Source organism: Fulmarus glacialis, unplaced genomic scaffold (genome assembly GCF_000690835.1).
Source record: "Fulmarus glacialis isolate BGI_N327 unplaced genomic scaffold, ASM69083v1 scaffold15928, whole genome shotgun sequence".
Lineage (NCBI taxonomy): Eukaryota > Metazoa > Chordata > Aves > Procellariiformes > Procellariidae > Fulmarus > Fulmarus glacialis.
The window spans coordinates 106,936-128,192 of record NW_009229143.1 but is presented as its reverse complement, the minus strand read 5'-3'; the positions used below and the strand labels follow the sequence as shown (position 1 = coordinate 128,192).

At 36.6% G+C, this 21,257-nt stretch overlaps 1 protein-coding gene across 1 annotated transcript in view; it reads left to right on the top strand.

Annotated features, from left to right (window-relative positions):
* Window positions 1–615: 615 nt before the first annotated feature.
* VPS13B (vacuolar protein sorting 13 homolog B (yeast)) overlaps window positions 616–21,257 on the top strand; it is a gene marked incomplete at its 5' end in the record, with an annotated part of 117,271 nt that continues 96,629 nt past the window's right edge. Inside the window, 2 exons of the mRNA XM_009583756.1 lie at window positions 616–1,312; window positions 10,649–10,786. Coding sequence (XP_009582051.1) covers window positions 616–1,312; window positions 10,649–10,786 — 835 coding nt within the window. The remainder of the gene's footprint in view (window positions 1,313–10,648; window positions 10,787–21,257) is intronic.

Below are 21,257 nucleotides of genomic sequence, written 5' to 3'. Positions count from 1 at the left end.
ATTTCCTTCAACTTTGGTGTTTTATGTAAGGCATCTGTCATTTCCATGACTCTTAAGAAAAATTTTTTTTCTACAACATATTTATACATTTCAGCTTACAATTTCCATTTAGTCTTTTTGTGATTTTGCAGAAGATTAATATTACATTCTATTTCATCTAATCACGGTAAAATATTTTAGTGCCAAAGAGGACTTTTTGAGCATCAGTGCTCAAAACTGGAAAACAATTCTGACTATGCTTTTTATTTACATTGCATTATTTCAGAGATATGGTTTTAATTGAGCCATAAATTTCTTGTAGATTCTTTAGAGTTTAAAGAAAGAGTTTAAACTAAAAAAAAAAAAAAAGTCATTTAAGCTTAGAAATCATTACTCCTTCTTTTTTCCTTCATATGTTCTTTTGGCACTTCATCTGTTGTGGGTCATCATTTCATTGGAACAGACACCTGCTGTGTTTTTATGAGTGATTACTGTGTTAAAGTTAACTTGGCAGATACTATTTTTTTATAATTTTTGATATCATGTTTATATAGTGATTGATTGCTGCCACTGAAATGGAAATAGTTGGGCTATGGATATCATAAGTTAATATAATATTTTCCTTTGCAGGTTTCCAAGCAAGAGCAGAAAAAAATGGATTTGTCTGATGGAGGAACAGTTGAGACTTCCTCCCGTTATAGCGGAGCACAGGACAGTGGAATTGGCAGCGACAGTGTTAAGATCAGGATCGTTCAGATCGAGCAGCACAGTGGTACCAGCCAGCATCGCATTGCCCGTCCTTCCCGCCAGTCTTCCATTGTGAAGAATCTCAATTTCATTCCCTTTGACATTTTTGTTACAGCAAGTCGAATCTCCTTGATGACTTACTCATGCACTGCCTTACCTAAATCAAAATCAGTACAAGATCAGAAAGATGGTGAGAAAATAAGCAAAAGCTCCTTGAACCTTCCAGAAGCGGACTCAGGTGGCAGCCATGACACCAAGAAGCCCAGTCAGCCATGCATTTCCTCCGTCACAGCAGACGATCTTTTGAACAGTAATGTTCCCCTGTCTACTGGGAGAAAAACGGGTCTTTTGTCACTGGAAAGTCTGCATGCTTCCACAAGATCATCTGCTCGACAAGCCTTGGGTATAACTATTGTTCGGCAGCCTGGTCGCAGGGGAACTGGGGACATAGAGCTACAGCCATTTCTCTACCTCGTTGTGTCACAGCCCTCAGTGCTCCTGAGCTGCCACCACAGAAAGCAAAAGGTAGAAATATCAGTGTTCGACGCTGGTCTTAAAGGAGTAGCCTCAGACTACAAGTGTACAGGTAAGAGCATTTAACATTCGCTCCTGGTTATAACTGCCAAAATAATTGCACTTCTCAAAGTTACTGGAGCGGTGGAAAACAGCTGAGAGACTTCTAGGATGTCTTTAAAAATCAAAGGGTAAATTTACATATCTTTAGGATTATACCCCACAGCTGAATCAAATTAAGTGTGTAAAATATTTGAAATTAATTAAGATCTAACCTTTTAGCAACCAGTTCTTCCTGTTCCTCAATATTACTTTCACATTACCAGATTGCGATAGGGATTGTTGCATTATTCTAACTTCTCAATGTTTTCTAAGGAAGTAAGAGTTGTAAGCCAACCTGATTTCATAAAAAGCATTTTTTTGTGACTGAATATCACAATATTTTGCTATATTAGCCTACTGATAAAATGTAAAGGTAAACATTGTAGAAGCACCTGGTGTTTTGATCATGAACTCTAAGAAAATTATAGTGATCTTCCAAATGACATCTAATGATGTCATGTATTTTAAGTTTTCATTCAGCTGAGTAATAGGGTTTTGCAAGAATTTCCTTCTCTTAATGAATGGCTTTTCTTTTTTTTTTTTTAATATGCAAAGCTTATAATAAGAAATATCAGAACAACTGTTTAGAAGAAAGTATTCTGAAAATTTCTTTTTCTGTCTTATCTGTACTCCTGAAGAGAGGCATCAAATTGCAATTCATTGGTCTGACAGCCAGTACTGGGTGTAAGAATTTAATGAGATACATCATTACAGATTATTACCCAAAAAAAGTGTAAATGAGGATGCAGAGATCTGCTGAATGCGCAGCCAGGAAAGTGTGGGGTTTTAAATTGTTCACTGAATGAGAGCTGTAGGTAAAAAACATTGCTAGTTTTTTGTTGCCAGAGTTCATACAGCACACTAGTTGTGAAAAGTAGTATGGTTTTTGTGCAGCTATACCAAATCTTTGCTGAATGAGATGGTATCTTTGAAAATTGGCATTAATATGCTTATGCAAAAGACTAAAAATTCTATTTTTAATAGATCTTAACTTTTTTCAGAAATCTGAATTACAGTGGAACTTTTAAGAGGGATTAAACAGTGAGGAAGATTAGACAGCTGGAAAGAAGATACTTAAAATAGGGAGAAGATTGGTTCTCTGCCATGTTTTCTTTTATCAATATTCCATTTTCATCTTTCTCTGCTGTTGCTGTCCTGTCTTGAAAGAAACACAGCTGTGTCATGAATTTTATTTATTCCAGATTCCCATGTATATTTGTTAAATACTATATAAAAGGTGGTCATTGTAGCAATTAATATGAAAAGAATTAACAAATCAATTAACAAAGCAAAGCTTGAAGGAAAGTTGGAATAGTTGTAATCACAACTTTTTTAACTTAGAGCTTTGGAAAGATGCTATAGGACTTCTTCATTTCTCATGTCTGAGGCTTTCAAGCCTGTCCTTGTACAGGCTGCCACCACATTACCAATTAACTGGGCAAAGTTCTCTCCATTCTGCTCCTACAATTAACTTCTGAAGTCTTTCACCATCTTTATATCTACAGGAGCAATTTTAGAAAACACAAGCTGTAATAAAGTCTTCCTACAAATTGAAAGTGGATCAGAGAGTACAGAAGCATGGCAAGAAGTTTAAATAATATAGTAAGAACATATAGCCTGAGATCTCCTAGGTCACCAGCAGTTGTTCAGTGGGACCCAAAGACGTCTTCTTGGAGGACCAAAGACTAGCCCTACATGGGTCTTACCCTTTTCTTTGGCTTTTTGTCTCTGTGTCAGGCAAAGGTAAAAGAGTGTGGAGGCAGGAGTCGGACATTATGTGAAGGCAGAAGTTCTGGTCTCATCCTGCTGCCTTTGTGGGCAGTAGTAAGTACCTTACTCATGTATCAGATAGAATCCTGTGCTTGCTACCGAAGCATTAGGGCTCTTTTCAAAAGAGTTTGAGAGGTGGGTGCCAAAGTTCTAGTGCCTAAAAACAGTATCCTAAATGTATTAATAAGTTAATAAAACTAATCCACACTTCAAGTCATACACTAATTCACACAGCAAAATAGGTAGTATAAAGCTTTTATTGACTCTTCTTTAGGAAGACCTGCTGTGCTTGTAATTGCATCGTTCAGGATTAATGTTGTCATACCACTGTAGTAATATGTTAGTTTTAGAAATTTCTATTTTTCATTTCTAGCATGTGTATTTGAGGGAAAATAGCCATGAACTATGTGTTATATATATGTGTGTGTGTGTATATATATATATACACACATACACTCTATATATTGCATATCATATAATACAGCATCAGAAGCTTTGCATGGCTTTCTGCACTGCTGCAGTCGATTTCATCAATCACACCAATTTTTCTTGACATTGTGACTATTGGCTGACAGTTTTATCTGAAAGAGATGTATCATCCAAATGAAGAACAGTATGAAGTTTATTTGAAAGAAATAAGTTAGCTTGTCTCCCTCTGTACAATAGGTATGCACGATATTCCTGTATTTCTCTATATATCAAGGGCTGGAGGGTAGGAAGAGGGCATAAATGATGTTTAATTTACAGTGAATGTTGCTGAAGAATATTTCCAGTTAGACTCTCTAGAAGACTGCTCTTCTTGTGTCTATATGTATGCATGCCACTATCTTTCCATTATCTAAGGTAGGATGGGGAAGAGGACACAAGCTGAACATAAAAGATATATTTTAACTAGATTATAAGAACTGATGGAGCTTATTCCCCCTTAAAAAAAAACATTTAAACACTGGGACTAGGCAAGCAGGCCTGATGAAAACATTGTGTGCATTACATCACATGATGGAGATAGGCAACAGCACAGCAGCAGCTCAGAAGGTCGGGCCTATAACATAGCAAATTTCATCACAATCTAAAAAATAGAGACTTGTCTGGGCAAAATGAAAAATACATGATAGTTGTTATAAAGTTTTATTGGTACTCCTGTGGGGGTGGTTTCTCATTACTTATACTAATATGGTTAAGCTTACATAGTTAAGCTATATATGAAATATGTAGATTAGATCCAAAACATGCTAATAAAAACTCTGCCATTTCAAATCATCATTCTGTGTATATACATATACACACCATATACGCTGCATAAGAATATTTTAGGAATGTTTTAAAGCATTTGGAAAAATTGTTTTGAATCAATTTTGTTGTGTAATTTTGAAGACTTGATTACTGTTAGTTCAACGGCAGTACCTTCAGGTCTTATGAAATACTGTGCTATTTCTTACGGCTTTTCTAAAAGAAAAAAATACACAGTTCTGAAACAACTCTCAAATCTTGCAAGGCAGAAGCAAATACAAAATTCTACTGTAAAATTAGGAAGGTCTTATTTTTTGATGGATGTTAGTTCCAAAAAAAGCTTTAGGGTAAAGAAAAGCTGGTAATAGTTTGGATCTAGTTACGTTTTCCATCCCTCATCTCCCATTAGTGTATTTCTAAGAAATATATTGTTCAGCTGTAAATCAACAAAGAATACTCCAGAATTTAGAACTGCTTCTAACAGGTAGTTTGATGAGAGTCTGTTTTATGAAGCTTTGAATAAAATAGGGAAATTATCCTGTAAAACTGCACCAGCATGAATTTTAAAGAGAATAATAATTAATCCTGGGCTGGTGACAAAATTAAGCTTACTGCCTTATGATGGTTTACTGCTGTGAACACGTGTAGAAATGAAGTTTTTAATACTGTTACAAAGCCACATATATTTTATTTGGGACGAGGGTTTTATTCTTATTTTTGAAAGATTTCAAGTTAATAGAGCTTAAAATTCAGGATCTTGCACATTAAGCCTCTTTTTTTGTGAGAGAGAGTATTGCACAGTGGCCGAAACACCAAACTTCATCCAAAGAACTTGGCTCCTCTGTCACCAGCTGTGTTATTTTTTGTTTACTTTCTCAAACATGAAAGAAGTAAGAACTTAAGAATAAAATAGGAGGAAATAGGCTATTTAAAAGTTAGGTATTGTTAGTGCGTTAATTAGCAGTTAGTAGCAGCATATTTCCATCAGACTAGTATCTGTATGTGGAATCATTTGCCTGCCTTGGAGCTAAAGACCTTGATGGTTGTGCTTTCAATTTCCTCAGTCCTTCTCTCCAACCAAGTCCACTGGCAAGTCAGTTGTAGGAGGAGGAGACTTATTAGGTTATTGAAACGTTAGCTCAATTTTATTATGGTTGTGCTAAACTGCTTCATTTGTGTTTTAAATTATTTTTATAATTGCACAGCTTGATTCCAGTTATGCTACTGCCAGGTATAGGAACTTCAAATCAAAGTAAATAAATTAATGGAATAAATATTAACTGCTTAATAAGTGCCATTAAAAGGACTAGTTGCTCCCTGAATATACTTGTAAGGTTCTGTATAAATAGCCTGAAACATACTATAAAACAACCTTTTTTTTATTCAATACTCATCCTACATTTAACAAAAAGGCATCTGCTAACCGTTAGTTTTTGCAAACAGAGCATTGGCCATTTCCACTTAAAGAAAAGTGGGTGCAATTGTTTTTAATGTAATCTCATAAGCTGCTTTTATAAATATTTTTTTTAATCTTTATTTGCTTTGTTTCAGGTAATGTAATCCAGATACAAAATTGCCTCATTTCCTGAGCATTGTGCTCTGGGCATTCTTGAAAAATCTTTTTTCTATTTGTTTGTTTGTTTACTTTCAAAGAGGAGGTTGTGGTGCTTGGTTGTTTTAAGGGAGAGAAATTTCTCAATAAATATCTGTTATGCATGGAATTTCTTCAACTTCCGCCAACGAAGCATTTGCAAAAAACAGGCATTGTGAGGCCATCCAGAATCATTCTTGAATTTTTTTTTTTTTTTTTTTTTTACACCCACGCCTTTGATGGCAGGGGGTCCATGAAGAGCAGATGCAGTAGCTAAGACCACATGTAACCTCTGATCTAATGGAAAGTCCAGGCTGCATGGAGAGCAATGCAGGCTGGCTCTGGCAGGAAGTCTGATATTCACTGCCTCTCTGTCAGCCTCTGCTTCCTACGAGGCAGAGAGAGGATTTAAGGCTCTTTCCTACCGTAGCATTGAGAGAGTTCTGCTGGAGTGTCACCTGTTCCCCTCTGAGTATATTTATTGTCCAGTACATCTGCATCCATGGATGGCGGGAGGGGGGAAGGGGGAATGTGCAGCCCCCACCCGTAAAGACAAGCTGGCCTGGGAATGTACATTCCTCAGGTTACTGTAAGTGCTCATTTCTTAACTTCCTGACACAGCACTTGTGAGTACGCTAGTAGAAATGTTTTCCCACTTGTGTTCTTTAAATTCCAATGGAAACCATTTTTAAAACAAAGACCAAACATTCCTCTTCAGAGTTTGAAATGCAGAGATGATTGCAGCATCATACTGGCTTTATAAATTGACTGCAGACCAAAATATGATTCATCCATTGAAATAAAAGCGTGTTGCAGAGCTCATTTAGTCTGGGTAAAGTTCCAGCTGAATAGGCCAAGTTGTTGTCCCGCGCACATGCTCGGTAGCCTTGTCCCCTGCCTGGTGGCTGCTGGGGTGCTGTGGATCGCTGAGCCCCCTCCATTAAAGCCTGCCACGGGCCATGCCCCCTGAGCTGCCCTGGCTTTTAGCTACCAACTGGAACAAAACCACATTTTTGAGAACGAAAATCTTCAAGATGTGAAATTTCTCCTGCCTCCCTCCTTTCCTTTCCCCTTACTCCCCTTACTCTTCAGAAGTTTGGTTTTTGCTGTCTGCTGTTGACATAAGAATGAGGGGATAGCAGGTGAAATCAAAAGCTTGCAAATTCAAATCAAGTTTAGGAAGATATTTCATAAACTGTGAAGTTTGGAGCTGAGGTCTGGACCTTAGCAAGACTAAAAGTGGCTTTGGATGTTTGCGTGGAGTCAAAAATAGCCAGAGATTTTTTTTTCTAAAAAAAAGCCGGGGGGGGGGGGGCGGGGGGTGTGGACATATTGAAGCCCTTGGCTTCTCAGTCTTACAGATTTTAAATTATAGTCTTGGTTGTCAGTCTATGATAGTTGTCTCACCATTTTTCTTTTGCTGCCACAGACAAATTTTTCATATCGTGTAGAGGATAGAATTTCTGGCCGTCTTCACCGCTGTTCACTTTTCAAGCCTTTCTGTTCTCTCTTGGCTTGCTGTGGAGTAATTCTAGCCTCTCCTTTTACTTATATATGTATCCCTTGGGTTTTCTCCAGCATTTTCTTTATACAAATAACTGCAAATTTAAGTGTTGATTTTTGGGAGAATCATAGAAAATGGAAATGGAAATGACCTATTATAATACATTATTCAGACCAGTTCCCTGCTGATGCATAATTGTTCCCTATTGTATATTTTATAGTGTTCTGTCAAGTGTATTTTTAAACATTCTGAACGTTTCCATCATTTCCTTGAGGGAGAAGAGTCCTTTTTCTAAGAGCTCTCCCCATCAGGAATTCCTCATTTTTCAGCCTAAATTTTCTCTTTTTCATTCGATTGCTTCTCTGGCAATTCCTGTGCCCTTGGCATAGGGATTGATTGAGCGATATTGTTTTACTCCTTTCCTGATCCTTATTCCTATGAAAATGTATATGCTGTTTTCTACCTTAGAAGGTATTTTAATCAAGATACACATATTTCAGTCTTTTGACCTTCGATGTAAATGAATTTGTCTTACCCAGCTACATTTTGTAGCTCCTATTTGGAACTCTCTTCAAGTTTTTGAGATATACACCAGCATAGTCAGTTTTGAAACCTCTGGATTTTAGCTTTCTTCTCATTATGTAAAAACTTATTTATTGATCCGTATCTGGCTTATTTGGATGTACGGTCAAGTCTGTTACCCAAGTTCCAAGTTAACCATATGCCATGGGCTTGGAAGCACTCAAACTAGTTCTTTGCATGGCCCTTTGGGATTATTACCTCTGATGCAAAATTGTGTCAGTGCAACTATCCTGCTTCCAGAATTAGCTCAGTTTCAAAATAACACGCTTTCACTTGAACTAAAAAAAAAATGCTTGAAATCAGTAAGGCCAGTGCTGGGTTAAAAGTAATATATTTTGTTGGACTCAGGCTAATTCTGTGCATTGAGGTTTCTTTGTGTTGTGTTCCTAACCTGTAAATTCTGGAGTTCTTCTCATTAATTCGTGTATCCCAGTCCTGCAGTGCCCCAAGTAATGAAGAGGTGACAGTGCTGCGCTCCTTGGAGACATGACAGAGCAAAATAATCTCCTCAGAGCCCCATGGGTCCTTTATTTTTTTGATTCTGTGCTTATGTGCTGCAATTCCCAGTGCCCTGAGGGCAGTGTTTGTATAGCTAATGTATTATGTCACGCAAGGATTTTCTGCTATGTAAGTTCTTTTCATCAGAGATATTTTCATCTTTAAACAGCTACAGCTTTGAAATAATTATTAGGTATTTTATAACATAAACACATCTTAGGATAATAGAAATACTTGTAAATGTATTCTTCAAATGAAATGTTTGACTAAATTTACTGGATTTTCTGAAAAGCTGGTGGGTGATCTAGGTTGCTATATACAGTATGTGATGGTATCTTTCAGAAATGAGACAAAATGATGGCATATTGCAACATTTTGCCCAATATTGGTACACCTAAATGTTTATACTAATACTTCTGAAGGAACAATAACTTAGAGATCAGTTTAATTGATTCAGTGATGTTCATTGCACAATGTTCAGTAATGTTTACAATTACAGTATATATTCTGAAAAACATTAGCATGTTACTTATTTATTATGAGCTACTAGCACAAAACAAGATATTATGGTATAGATCCAAGTCAGAGATAATACCCTTGTTCAGAACAACTACAAAACTGTATTTTGGAAAAGATGTGTGCTTTGGTGGTAAAGATTTTTTATTACAATTATTTTCAGTATACTAGGCAAACTCCAGACACAAGAAACAAGATATTCCCTAAAGCAGTTGCTATAGAAAAGGGAGTGTGCCACACCATTCTGGTTAATGTAATTAAAGGAAAGGGCTAAGAACCATAAAAATGTAGAAATTCACATGGAAAATACACAAATCTGTTGTATGCAGTGACAGCTCTTAAATAACTGTTGAGAGCTGACTTTATAAATGTATAGCGGGAATAAAGGGAAGCAAAGGCTGTAATGTATATGCCATGCAGTACAAATACTGCTGTAAAGTCATTGCCTGAAAATTGATCAAATAAAAACAGAAGAATGTGCTAACTTTTGATCTTTTCCATATAGATCTAAAGTCATGATCAATTGGTTTCAGTAGGTTCTTTGAAATCACATAAGGGTTCATATGTGCCAAGTTTTATATGAATCACATGATGAGGTCAAGAAATACAAATTCCAATGCTGACTTTATATACCCAGTCCACATATGACTGTGATACCACTATACCATATGTTGACTATAATAGCGGGTATGTAAATACTGTTCTCGAAAGGAATCCATTCAGTAAGACTCAAATAAAGCAATTATAGCAGTTTTTAATTGCCTGAAAATGGGAGGGAATAACATCAAGAAAATCTCCTTAAATCGTTAAGGATGAGGCAAACATTCAATAATTAACATAGCAGTCCTGATAATAAAGAATAATTGATTATTTAGAATTTAAGAAATGGAGTGCCAGAATTGAGCACTACTATAATGAAGGTCTGAGTTGCTAAAGATTAAAAAGCCTTTTCACAGTACTGTTTTTGTCATTTGTGATAAGCGGAAAATGAAGATAAGAATAGCACTTGGAGGAAATTAATTTTAATGTACTATTGTAATATTATAAACTGATGAAAGGAATACAATTCAAGGTGGTATGCAAGAATAGCTACTGATTAGCTATAGAGTGAAACTCCGAAGAGAATGATAAAACCACATTGTCATTATGCTCTATTCCTGAGATCTGGTAGCATTCTGGTCTTTTAGCCTTTATCATTTATCTTTCCGTTATTATTTTCTCTACCTGGCAATGAAAATACAATCTGTAAGTAGCAGGTTTTGAGCACAGATTCTTTTGCTTAAGTGTCATCACAATTAAAGCTAAAATTGTGTGCTATGTGAAGTCATCTTGTGGTAACTGATGTCTTTCACTCATATTTTACTTCATATTTTTGCAGGTTTTCTACACTTTGTGTATTTACAGCTTTGCCCTCTTGCCTATGTATGCATGAATTGTTATACACATGCATCTGTCTATAGGCACAAATGCTATATATAACAGTGGTATTAGGAATATTATTTACTGTGTTACATTTTAAACTTTTTAATTTTATTTAATCCATTTTGTATGTAGCATTTTGTTATGTATCATATTCCTGGAATATCATTAATGACTATGATCATTATCACCTGTAGATCCTGGGAAGACTCTACCAGAAGCTCTGGATTATTGCAAGATTTGGTTGCAGACACTAGCAGGAGAGGTGGATGCTAAAAGTGGTATTCCGCCTCCTCTTATCACTGTGCAAATTAAAGACTTCCTTAATGGACCAGGTAAGCATTGCACTTTAATCTCTATTTTCTAATGTAATCTATTTGTAGATATGCACACACAGACACACACATTAGATCATCAGAAAAATGTCGTATTCCTTGCTAATGAATGTGGAATTTTCCTCCAGCAATTACCCTGGATTGAAATAAAAGTTGAGGAATGGTCAGTCCTGGACCAGTCATAGGTCCCAAGGTAAATTTAGAAATTTTACTCCTCAAGAAGGCTGAGGTTGGCAGATTTCGAACGGAATGAAACCTACCTGCTTCTAGCCCTAGAACAACTGAAATTTTATTACAGTTATGTTTATAAAAGCTGACTTTTGAAACATTTCTGAAGATTTTTATAAGCCGCCTTCTCTTGGGTTCTTTGGAATCTGGATACCTGGCATTGGAAATTTCTATCATCTAAAGCGTTGATATTGTAAAATTTAAAAAATAGTGGTATTGTGTTTCTTTAATTAATACAGAATATAAATGGTGTAGTATGAAGGTTTATTAGCATTGACTTAAAATAATGTGACTTGAAGTTTCACTCCTAGAGTGTCAGAAACTCCTGCAAATTGATGTCATCCATTCTCTGTTTTGTGAATTATGTATTTATAACTACATTACTATGTAGAATATAATTGAGGTTATATTAAAAGTTACAAAATTTACATTTACCTGTGCCATCGTAATTCATTTCTCTTATGCATATTTGTTACAATTCATTGAATTGTGTAACTTTTTTCTTCCCCTGAATATCCTTACTTCACTCAGCACACAGAATGAGCTGTTATCAGTCATTTAGTGAGCAACTCTTCAGTACTGGGTTTTCCTATTCATTCAGTAACCTATTCATAGTCTTATAGCACACTATCTAAACCTGGCTCTCCAGCAGAATTACTTATTTCTGCTGCGTTGCTTACTGCTTTAGGATCTGAGCACGAGAGAAGTACTAATTTACCTGCACAACCCTCCCATGGGTGATGGAATAGTATGCTCTCGCCTTTTCACGGAAGGCATCTAAGGCACAAGAAGATCAAAGGTTTTCTCATTATATTAAGGTTACCAATTTAAAACACACAATTTAGTTTTCCAAGGTACTTAAAAATATAGAAATTTAGATGTTGGAAACACAGTTCATGTTGTCTTTGTATGAAGTAGTAGTCACTTCTGCATATCAGACCCCAGAATATTCAAATTGAACTTCAGGACTTCAAATTGAATAACCAGAAAATGAGACATACATATTTACCTGCTGACTATAAATACTGTGGTTAAGTAACTTGAAAATCTGGTTTTTGCACCCGGCAGGCAGGAGTCTTGAGGAAAAAATAAAGTACGTGAACAACCTCATCATTGCCCCTTTCTTTGTTTTCTGTGCTGCCTTAAAAGCATTATTTTAAGAGAAGATTTTAAAACCACCTGACAATGCAGAGGTTTTGTTATATTGATCCCTATTTGGCTTCATTAATAGGACTTTGAACCTTCAGGCCTACTGCATGTTCTACTGCCATTTGAACTAAAGGATTAATTGGTAATAATAGTAGATTTTCATTCTGATCATGACCAGCGCAAGAGGGGTAGAGACACCTACTATCAGTGTCCTTTTGGTCACTGCTGCCAGATTGGTTTTCTTTCGTCCCTTCCCCCCCCCCCCCCCCCAATTTTTTTGTGTCCTCTCTCCCCACATCTGGCAGATTCCCATATTCCCAGACCCTTCATCTGTGCATTCCCCTTTTCTCAAGTTTCTCACTGTAGTTTTCCGACACAGCTTTCATATTTAATTTATTACACACCTGAAGATGTTTCCCTGGTGCTCTCTTATCAGTAGGACAGACTTCTAACTAAACTAGCAAACGTGGAAGTTGGTACCAGGTTGCAAAGTATGTATTCACAAGTAGTCTAAGTGTCTAATCCATTCTCAACAGTTCAGCCAGATCTTGAATCGGTGTTAAATCTCTCCCCTCCATGGTATTTGGCTAAATAGGGAACTGAAAAGCCATAAATCAATGCATCATAGACTTCAGTCTATTTATTCTCACAAAGCATATAAAAGTTCAGAGGTTTCCTCCAGGATCTCTTCCTAGCCAAGCGGTATTTTTTTTTATCATCTTTGCTGCTAATTGGAACTATGATGACTCAACAGTAATTACTCTGAATTTTAATGAAGTGTAATATAACATAACAGCTCTGCATTCCTTTGCAGATTTTTCTAATCTCAGCTGTTGCCACTATGAGATCCTCTTCAAATAAACTAACCTTTACCAAGAAGCCTTCCCTGGGGGCTGGAGGTTTCATTGGATGAGTAATGGAAGGTGCTTTCCGCATGTGATTGCGTCAGAACAGCACATGCAAAGAGTTATGAAAGCTTGACAGCGCTTCAGCAGGCTACTGGAAAATAAGTTACTAACTGTCCTGGGGGGAAAGAAGTCCTCTAACCACAACTTCTTCCAGGGTGAGGTAGCTTGGCCGTCAGCAGGCCTGGAGAAAATGTCTACATCACCAGATCCTAACTAAGCTGGCAGTTGTTCATTGAGAACAAGAACCTCAGCAGAACTCCTGAGAGCTCTTATAAGGTCACCAGACAAACGATATTTGTGATGGGAGACATCACAGTTAATAAATTGAATAAATAAATGCACTGCTGGAGTACTCTTATGTTGCAGTTCTCAAAGGCCTACTCTTTTTTGGTGAACATTTGGCAAATAATGCTGCTACTAACTGGCATGTTTTCTAAGGGCATACTGTATTTTTTCATATTCATTTACGTATATGTGTTTTATAACTGCAGTAAGTAAATTATTAAATGCATTGGATGCACTAGTAAGTGCTACTTGGTGGGTACAGCTGATCTGCTGTTCTGAAAAGTCAGCACATTTTTAAAAGCTGTGCCTATGCAGACAAAAATCTGGATGTAGCCGTTGGGATAACTATACAGTTTTCTGTATAGATTTTAAGTGTTCGAAGTTCAGCGGTTTAATTGTAATGTCATTTTTCTTACAAAATATGTTGTTGGTATGCTGAGGTTAAATTTCAAATGTAACAATCAAACATGCCTATGTTTTATGATGCAAACTACTATGCAAGCAGTTAAAAGAAAAAATCTGCAAGTGGTTCCCAGTGTTTGCTGTGTTAGATAAAACCAGTACTTCTTGTAAATAGTTTGTCAGCTGAAGTAGATAAGTAGCTAGTGTTCCATAGAAAAATCGTATGGTTTCACCACTCAGGAAACCAGGTTGTCAGTCCATATTAGCTCGGAGATCAAAAAACTACAGCAAGTAGCTAAACTTGGAAACCACTAATTAAATGAGAATAACAGGATACATTAATGCACTTCTTGCCACATGAGTTGATTATTTTGTACGTTTTTGGCAACTAAAGAAAAATGGTATTTCTTCCAGATTTCAGGTAATAGGATCCTAGGAGAAATAAGCATTCATCATCAGGCCTGTGGGAACAGACCTCAACTTTAACCTCACAATGTATTAAAGGACTATTCTTTCTCTTTCTACAGTAACTAATTATTTAAAATTTTTTAAATTCCATCTACATCAGTTTATGTGACCCTCTCTCTTTTATATTCCGTCTGTTACTGGATTGTACATCTAATTCTTGTCTAATACATGTAAGTGAACTATTTATTGCTTCAGCATTAGATATTATTCATTAGGTGAGGAACAAATATGACCATCTTGCTTTAATAGTTTTTGAAAATTTATTCTCTTTACCCTGTAGTCCTTTCTTTGTTTTTTTTTTTTTTAAATCAGCTATACTTTCTTAGCTATAAAAGCTGTCTTTTTGATGTATTATATCAGCATGCAAATGATACAAAACATGTTTATGAAATACAGCTTCATACAAATTGCCTTAAAATACTTATGCACACAAAATATAGATGGTTTATGCCAAAGTCCTCTTCCCCCAACAGTTTCTTGGGAAGATGTTAGGCAAGGTGTGAATTAACTGCGGTCCTTGATACTTCACCTTTCAAAATAATTTCTACAGAAGAAACTACCCAGACAAACTAGGAAATACCATGTCCCCCTGAAAGATAAAGTGAGACCTGGGGGACCTGGGGGATTGCCCTTTCCTGCCAGTCCCTCCCTGGCACTGTTTGGACACCACGAGGGGCACAGTACCGGATCTAGGGTTACGCATAAAAAGCAAAACTGCACCATGGCACTCTCTCCAGCTTTTTTCCCCCAGTTTGCAAAGGCAACGATTGTATCCATTAGCAAGGTCAGTGGATTGGAGAAACCTGGAAAATAGCAGCTACCAGAAACCCACTAGAATAATACCTCCAGCAGGTGATAGATTAGTTGGAACAAATTGGAACCATTGCACTTCAGCAATCCTGGTTTCTTTCAAGCTGTTTTAAAAATGTCGTCATTTTAATACACAATATCAGCCCTGCGGAACCATCCACAGCAGGTTAATTTGAATCATATGATGTATCACTGCCCTCAGCTGACATGAGCTCTGTTCCATGTGTGAAGCCATAATAAATCCATTCCCAACCGAGGCAAATTCCCTGTGAGAAGGTGAACTAATCCAGGCCTCACACTGGCATGTTAGCCCTCCGTAATTGAAAGCAGGGCCACCTGTTCCCAGCACAGTTAGCCTATAGAGAGAAAATTAGCATTAGATCAGATACTTAATATATTGAAAAATCATTCATACTACTTGCAAGTTCAGCTGTGGGCTGCTTAGCATGACATCATATATAAACCTAGGAATGTGCCCACTTGATCCCGGTTTAACAGTTTTGTTAACCATGGTGTTTGTTAACTTTGAAATGAGAATTTTTTGATTTAATGAGAGCTGACACGTGAGAAGGGGAACTAGCCAGGGTGCAGACTTTTCTAATTAACTCTGGGTCATTTGCAAAACTTTTGAGCTTTCTAGTAGTTTTTTTTTCCCTTTGCTCTTTTACAAACAAGTTTTTAAAGCATTGACACTGTAGCCATGAAATGATACTTACTTGATTAAGAGGGCAAAGAGAAATATTCCAAACAGGTGTACCAGCCTGTAGGTATTGCTTTGTTTTTGACATATCTATTGTCTGTAATATCAGTGTAATAATGTGTAAAATTATCAAAGTACCTTTCTAAAAGGAATGTCTGCAAAGCTTAGTTTAAATGAAATTTAGTTTCTTAAATGCCTAAGTACTGAAAATGAAGACTGCACACTGAAGCCACATGAATAAGTTTGAAAATATTTTCTTGGTATTTTTTTCAGTGTATTGGCATTCTTTTTAAAACTTATTTCAAACATTTGCCCAATTTTCTGAAGTCCTCTTTTTTTTCTTTTTTTTTTTCCTTTCTTCATGTATGTCTCAATATAGATGTATTATTCAGCAGCTAAAGCAGATAATAGAGAGTTAATATTTATGGGTTCTTTTCTTTTCCGCAAACCTGCTTCATGACCTGGAACAATTTATTTCATCATACTGTGTTGCGCTTCCACTTCCCTGACTCTCTGTTGAGAGAGTTAATGTTTCCCTTAGCTGGGGTTTTCCTTTCATGGTAGTGCCTCCCAATGCCCACATTATAGTTTTTGGCCTCACCACCCAATCCTTGACACACTTCTGTAAGATATTTGGTAGTTGCACAGTTGCTTCCTTTCAGTCAACATCCTATGAATAGCAGTAACCCTCCATCCTTTATTAATGGCATCTTTGGTCTTCTTGACCTACAACAATTTATTTTGGTTCAATTGTGACACTTTAAGAAAAATAATAGAATTACATCACTGAGCCTTTTCTGAGATCTCAAACCTAGGCACTGGCTAGCTAGAGCTGTTAATGTCTTCGTGTCACCTTTGCATAATGTCAATGACATACTAGGTTGTGGAAGCAGGAGTTGTTACCGCTGGGGAACACTCCACATGGCTCGAATTGATTAAGCTCCCTGAAAGCTGTAGTTTGTCATATTGGCCTTAGAGAGCTGCTTCTGTGGGGCTGCAGCACACAGACGGCAGTAGATAGAAATACTGAGCAGTGACTACCAGCCTCTTCCAGACTAATTGGCATCTGTCTCAAAGAAGCAGAATACGAGATGGACTGCAGATGGCCTCTGAAGCCTTGTCTCAAGTTTCTTCCTTCTTTTCCCTTGATCCAAAATGGGAATGATGAATTAGAGGATAAAAACAATTCGTTTGTATTCTTCTTGTTTTTCAATTTCTTTTAATTTGTCTCTCTTTTGATGCCTGACCAGGGACAATTGGGAACAGTACAGCTAGTCTTTTCTTTACATGTCTCTCTCTTTCCTATTTTTATAAATTTAATTTTTGCAATTCAGCCATTTCCCTGTTACTGAACGGCCACCCTGACTCGAAATCAGAATCAGGGCTCAAGATTACCTTTACCTTCCTCAGATTTCCTCTGTTAGACTCCTTACATCAGGATGGGTGGCTCCCAGAGAAAGAGTATTATTGGTGGTAAAATGTTTCATGCCTGTTGTCTGCTCCTCTCCTGTTTAGGATTAGGAAATTCAATCCTTCTAAGAGTTTAGGGCAAATAGTAGTTTCTTCTATAGCAGTACTATTTATTAAGAAGCTTAATATTTTACAGCCTTCTTGGGGTAGGGGAGAGCGAGACCCATGTCCAGCCTGAGGAAGAAAGACCTGGCCTTTTCTGTATTAGCTATGAGAAATAAAAGATCCATTGCAGAATGAGGGGTATGAGAAGTGAACAAATTATTGGAAAATGCCATATTTTTCTCTCTCTCAGTTTAACATTTCTCATAGTCTGTGAAAAGATCCCAGTCTTATAAATAAAGCTTATAAATAATTTTCATGGAGTTTACTTTCTGGTTTTTCAGATTAAAGTATACTATGGTAGTTTATTAGTCATAGAAATAGTAACCTGGTGTTCATTAAGTTATGGCATATTTTAAAATAAGCCCACTGACTTCAGTAAGAGCTGGGATTGACCTAAAGCAACTTGCTAGGATCTGTTATTTTTGTGTTGCTTATTCATCCTTAGCCCACCAAATAAAAAGTCCTTTTGAGTAATATCATTACCCCAAGTTCACAGAATAAAATTATATCTTCACAGTACAAATCTGAATGTTATGGAGAACAAGGGTAAAATACTCATAACCCTGAAATTTTTTATCTGAAGCTCTAAGTAATAAAACAGCAAAGAAAGAAATTGTTTCAGACAGAAATTTCAGAGTGTTGCTTATAGGTTTTCTTTTATAGATGTTATGATTTTGTTCAAACAGGCCATATTGAATCCATTGGGTTTTTTGTAATAGATTTCAAAATACATAATAAATGTAAGTAATATGATGACTAATGGGTCAAGTGAAGTTGGAACTTTTTAAATGAGAAAATAGCTGGAAACAGCTTTCAGGAAACTATTCCAGTTGATTTTTGGTCCCCCACAAGGTGTACATTAACATAAATGCCGTAGAATCGCCTCTGGGACCTGAATTCCCTCTCTGATTTCATTATTGCAACGTGATTCTTTTCCTTTCGCTGTTAAGTCATCTCCTGGTGTGGTGGGAGCATATAAGAAGTGTAATTTATTTATATTTATCTAATCTCCTTTTAACTCAATAGTTATTTCATCATCCTGTTTCCTAGTAGCTGTTCAGAAAGTTGTGAAGGATAATTAGAAACTAATAATTGACAGATATGGACTTACTGGGTAATCTAAAGAGATGCAGTAAAGAAATTGAGAGAGAGAAAGAACATCTCAAATTCTACACTCAAATGCTACACTGTAATAAAAAATATTGCTTTGATATAATCTAGTTCAGTCTGATTTAAACATAACCAGAAATAACTCACTTGAACGCAATCTGTTTACAGGCACAGTAATTTCTTTACTATTTATTTGCTGGAAATATATAACACCTGGCAAAATAATTTATTGCTATTATGTCTTAAATCTAAGGAAAGCATTGGGGTATAATTGTGGTAGCCAGTCACGAGTAGGTAAAGGAGAGATTGATGTAATTGAGGAGTTAAAGGTGGCTTTGAGCTGCCTTTTGCCCTGTCATCCTCATTCTGATGTAATTTTGGACCATTCAAAGAGTTGTTTGAATTATAGGAACCTTTGGTTTTCCCACCGGTACAGAATCTGCACAGTGTTGTGTGGTGTGCTTCCCAAGGTGTTTAAAATAATCTAAAAAGACTTTTACCCTTGGATTTTGCACCCTGGAAATTTTATTCCAGCTGTATCTAGGTGACCCTTGACATTGTAACATCTCTTTTTAGCCCATTTTGAGCCACTGGAGAAGCTGCTGAACATCTATCTTCATCAACTGCTATAAATAGCTCTTCATATTTCACCAGTTTTCACTGTTTCTGCCCATCACTTAAATATGTTTTTCTTAGAAGGAATGTTAAAGTTTCTTTTACAGCGCTAAGTATAAAGCGTAAAACAGGACAAAGACTAAAACCATGTTGATTGCTCAATTGGATTTTTGTTTTTTGAATGTTTTACTGAAAATGCCAAAGAATCTCCTTACATAATCTTTCCCCAGTTGTAAAAATAACCTGTGTCATTATGAGATAGTTAAACTATTTGCAGTGAACGTTCCAGAGTTACATTTTCTGCAATTATGCCTCTGGCTGCCACCCCCTTCAATCGGGGCTGGTTCACTGGATAATAATAACTTAATAAAAACCTTTGTCAAGTTATCAGTCATGACAACATTTTTCTGTGTGAAATGTGCAGTTTCCAAACAGAAAACAGGGAAGTCATTTGCATTTCTCTGGTGTCCTAGTGTCCATTTTTTTATTGCTTTCTTGGATGAGCGCAGTGTTTGTGAAAACAAGTGACTAACAGCAGTGATAAAACACAGGCCCAGGACCACAGGTGCCATGCACATTCCACCGCTGAGCTTCACCAGTGCCCTATGTCTTCTCTGCCCTGGCCTGAGGAAGCCCAAGAGAGAACTATTGCTCTCATTTTCATCTCCTTTTAAATCTTTCTCAATCAGTTTGCTCTTTGGCTTTAGCTTGACACCTGTTCTGCCAACTTACGTCTAAGCAGTTTTTGGGTTGTAGGGTTTTTTGTTGTTTTTTCCTTTTCTGGGCTATACTACCGTAGGAAAGTGTTGGCAATAAAATGTGCCTTTGACAAAGCAGCTAGATGTGAAAGCTGTCACACCAAGTAATAAGGGTCCTTTCCTCATTTACTAACTTACAAATTTAATTATGTAGCAAAGCCAAGAACATCTATTCTATTTTACTTCTTTATTACTACATCACTAATGGAGAACATTAAGTCGATAAAGGACTTGTTTTGAAAGTGCCTAAATAGTTCAGAAACCTAAATCCTAGTGTGAGTTGGATTTCAAACTTGGGTCATTTCAAAATGCTGCTCATTTGTTTGTTTGGTTTTATGTTTTGGGGTTTTTTTTTTAAACATTTCATTAGAATAACACTCCTTTCTATTTAAGTATCGTAAGTAAATTAATATCATAATGTCACATGGGTCTCTTCTTTCTAAGTCTTCTTTCTCCATTCAAAGGGAGGAGAGGACCAATGATGTGTGCAAAAAGGCAGGCGAGTCTTGGGGTATTCTTTAGTGCCAAGAAGAGTGGAGAGATTTTCAAAAGTGCTGTGACATTTTTCTTCCCTTATTTTTAATTAAAAATACCGGTACATAAGTCAAGTATTTTGAAAAATCTTCCAAGTTGATCATGTGTGGTTTTGGATGCCTAAAAATCTTGTTCTCTTCTAATGTCCAGCTTCCTAGCTTTGATACTTGCCTTTCTACCAGGCAAGTATCTTCTAGGCCCACATGTTACCTAGTGTTTTGCCACAGTTTCTAGTTCAGGATGCAAGGCTTTAACACAAGAGAAAGCATTTTCAGAAAACCATTAATTAAAATTTTAAGTTACAATTAAAATAGGTTTTCAGTCTTAAATTTCAGTTAGCTGTGGCTTGTGGAGTACTACAGACTTTTTTCTAAGATCGTTTTGGGTTTTTTAATTCAGCTATAACAAATCTTACATGGCTATTAATAAGTTTCTCTTATCTCTGTAGAAAAAGTGCTAGTTTATAATTCAGAGACTTATCTATTCAGATACCAAAGCATCTGAGTGAAATTTAGAACCCCCAGATATTTTTGGGGGTCAGAAAAATGCTTTGTCATGTGCCTGGGACTCTCTGAAGTCAGTATAAACCTACACTTAAGAGCAGCTCCGAAGTTCTGCTGTGGCAGCCCTTTACAGCCTTGTAATTTACCTAAAGAATGGGAGAATCGAGCTCATCAGTTTGCATCAGCGTTAAGAGTAGAACGTGATCCTGGACAACTTGAAACTAGCTCCTAATTTTGGTGAAATACTCATTAATCTGTGTAAAACCTTCAACAAACAGTGTTTCCTATATATATTTATAATGAAACTTGAAACTAGTGCTGTTTTCTCTGATCATTTAGCCTAGTTTAGATATATGCACAGAATTTTAATCATTTTTGGTTCTTGGGAGTGGGGTGGTGGGAATCAAACAGCAAAGTGAAAAGCAA